General features: G+C 59.3%; 1 protein-coding gene across 1 annotated transcript in view; it reads right to left on the reverse strand.

The window, feature by feature from the left end:
* The window catches only part of LOC104468255 (pre-rRNA processing protein FTSJ3-like), a gene marked incomplete at its 5' end in the record, with an annotated part of 5,007 nt that overhangs the window by 1,587 nt on the left and 2,569 nt on the right, over positions 1 to 851 (reverse strand). Inside the window, 3 exon segments of the mRNA XM_010082312.1 lie at positions 201 to 294; positions 393 to 513; positions 633 to 838. Of these exon segments, the coding sequence (XP_010080614.1) occupies positions 201 to 294; positions 393 to 513; positions 633 to 838 (421 nt within the window).

The raw sequence follows: 851 nt of genomic DNA on the forward strand, positions 1-851 counted from the left end.
ATCTTTCCTCTAGACACGCAGCTCATTAAAGCTACACTAACACCAGCTCGTTAACTGTGTAATGATACAGGCTGGGAACAACCTCTGGAGATCTCTGGTCCTGCTCAGAGCAGCATCCCCCTCACGGTTTGATCCAGTGCCCCAGACTGGGCCGGGGGGCTGTCCCACTGTGACCCCTCAGTGACACCCCCCCCACTAACCTCTCCGAGCCTCGCGCTGTCTCTCAGCCAACATCTGCGACTGCCCCAGCTCCAGGTCCTCATCCGCATCGTCCTCGATGCCAGCAAAGGCATCCTGGGGATGGGGAATGGCGAGTCAGGGGACACGGGACAGACCTGGGGACCTGTCGGGGCTGACGCTGCCCTGTCACTTCTGGCCCATTTCTGACTCACCTTCCCGAACCAGAGGCTGGTCTGCCGTTCCTCCAGCACCGACTTCTCCTCCAGGGGTACCAGCAAGGGATTCTCTCCTTCCTCTTCTTCCTCCTTCTCTTCCTTCCGTTTAAACTTCCCCCTGAGACAGGTAGCAGCAGGATCAGTGCTCCCCAGCCAGGACAGGGTGTGCTCACTGCCGGAGTCGGGAGCTGCCCCAAAAGAAGCCCCTGGCCCAGGGAGGCCTCTCCTGGCTCTCACCCCTTCGCACGCTGCTCTCGCCTCTCCCGCTCCAGCTGGCGCTGACGGGCCTCTATCTCAAGCAGCTCCTCTGGGTCCAAATCACTGGCCAGGGACACATCATCCTCTTCCTCATGATCCGAGACATAAATGTCATCGTCCCCTGGTCCTATCTCCAAAAGGGCATCTGCCGATGCCATGTCCCCATGGGCCACTTCATTCAGCAGCTGCAATGCAAAT

This window comes from Pterocles gutturalis, unplaced genomic scaffold (genome assembly GCF_000699245.1).
Source record: "Pterocles gutturalis isolate BGI_N339 unplaced genomic scaffold, ASM69924v1 scaffold24969, whole genome shotgun sequence".
NCBI classification, from domain to species: Eukaryota; Metazoa; Chordata; class Aves; order Pterocliformes; family Pteroclidae; genus Pterocles; species Pterocles gutturalis.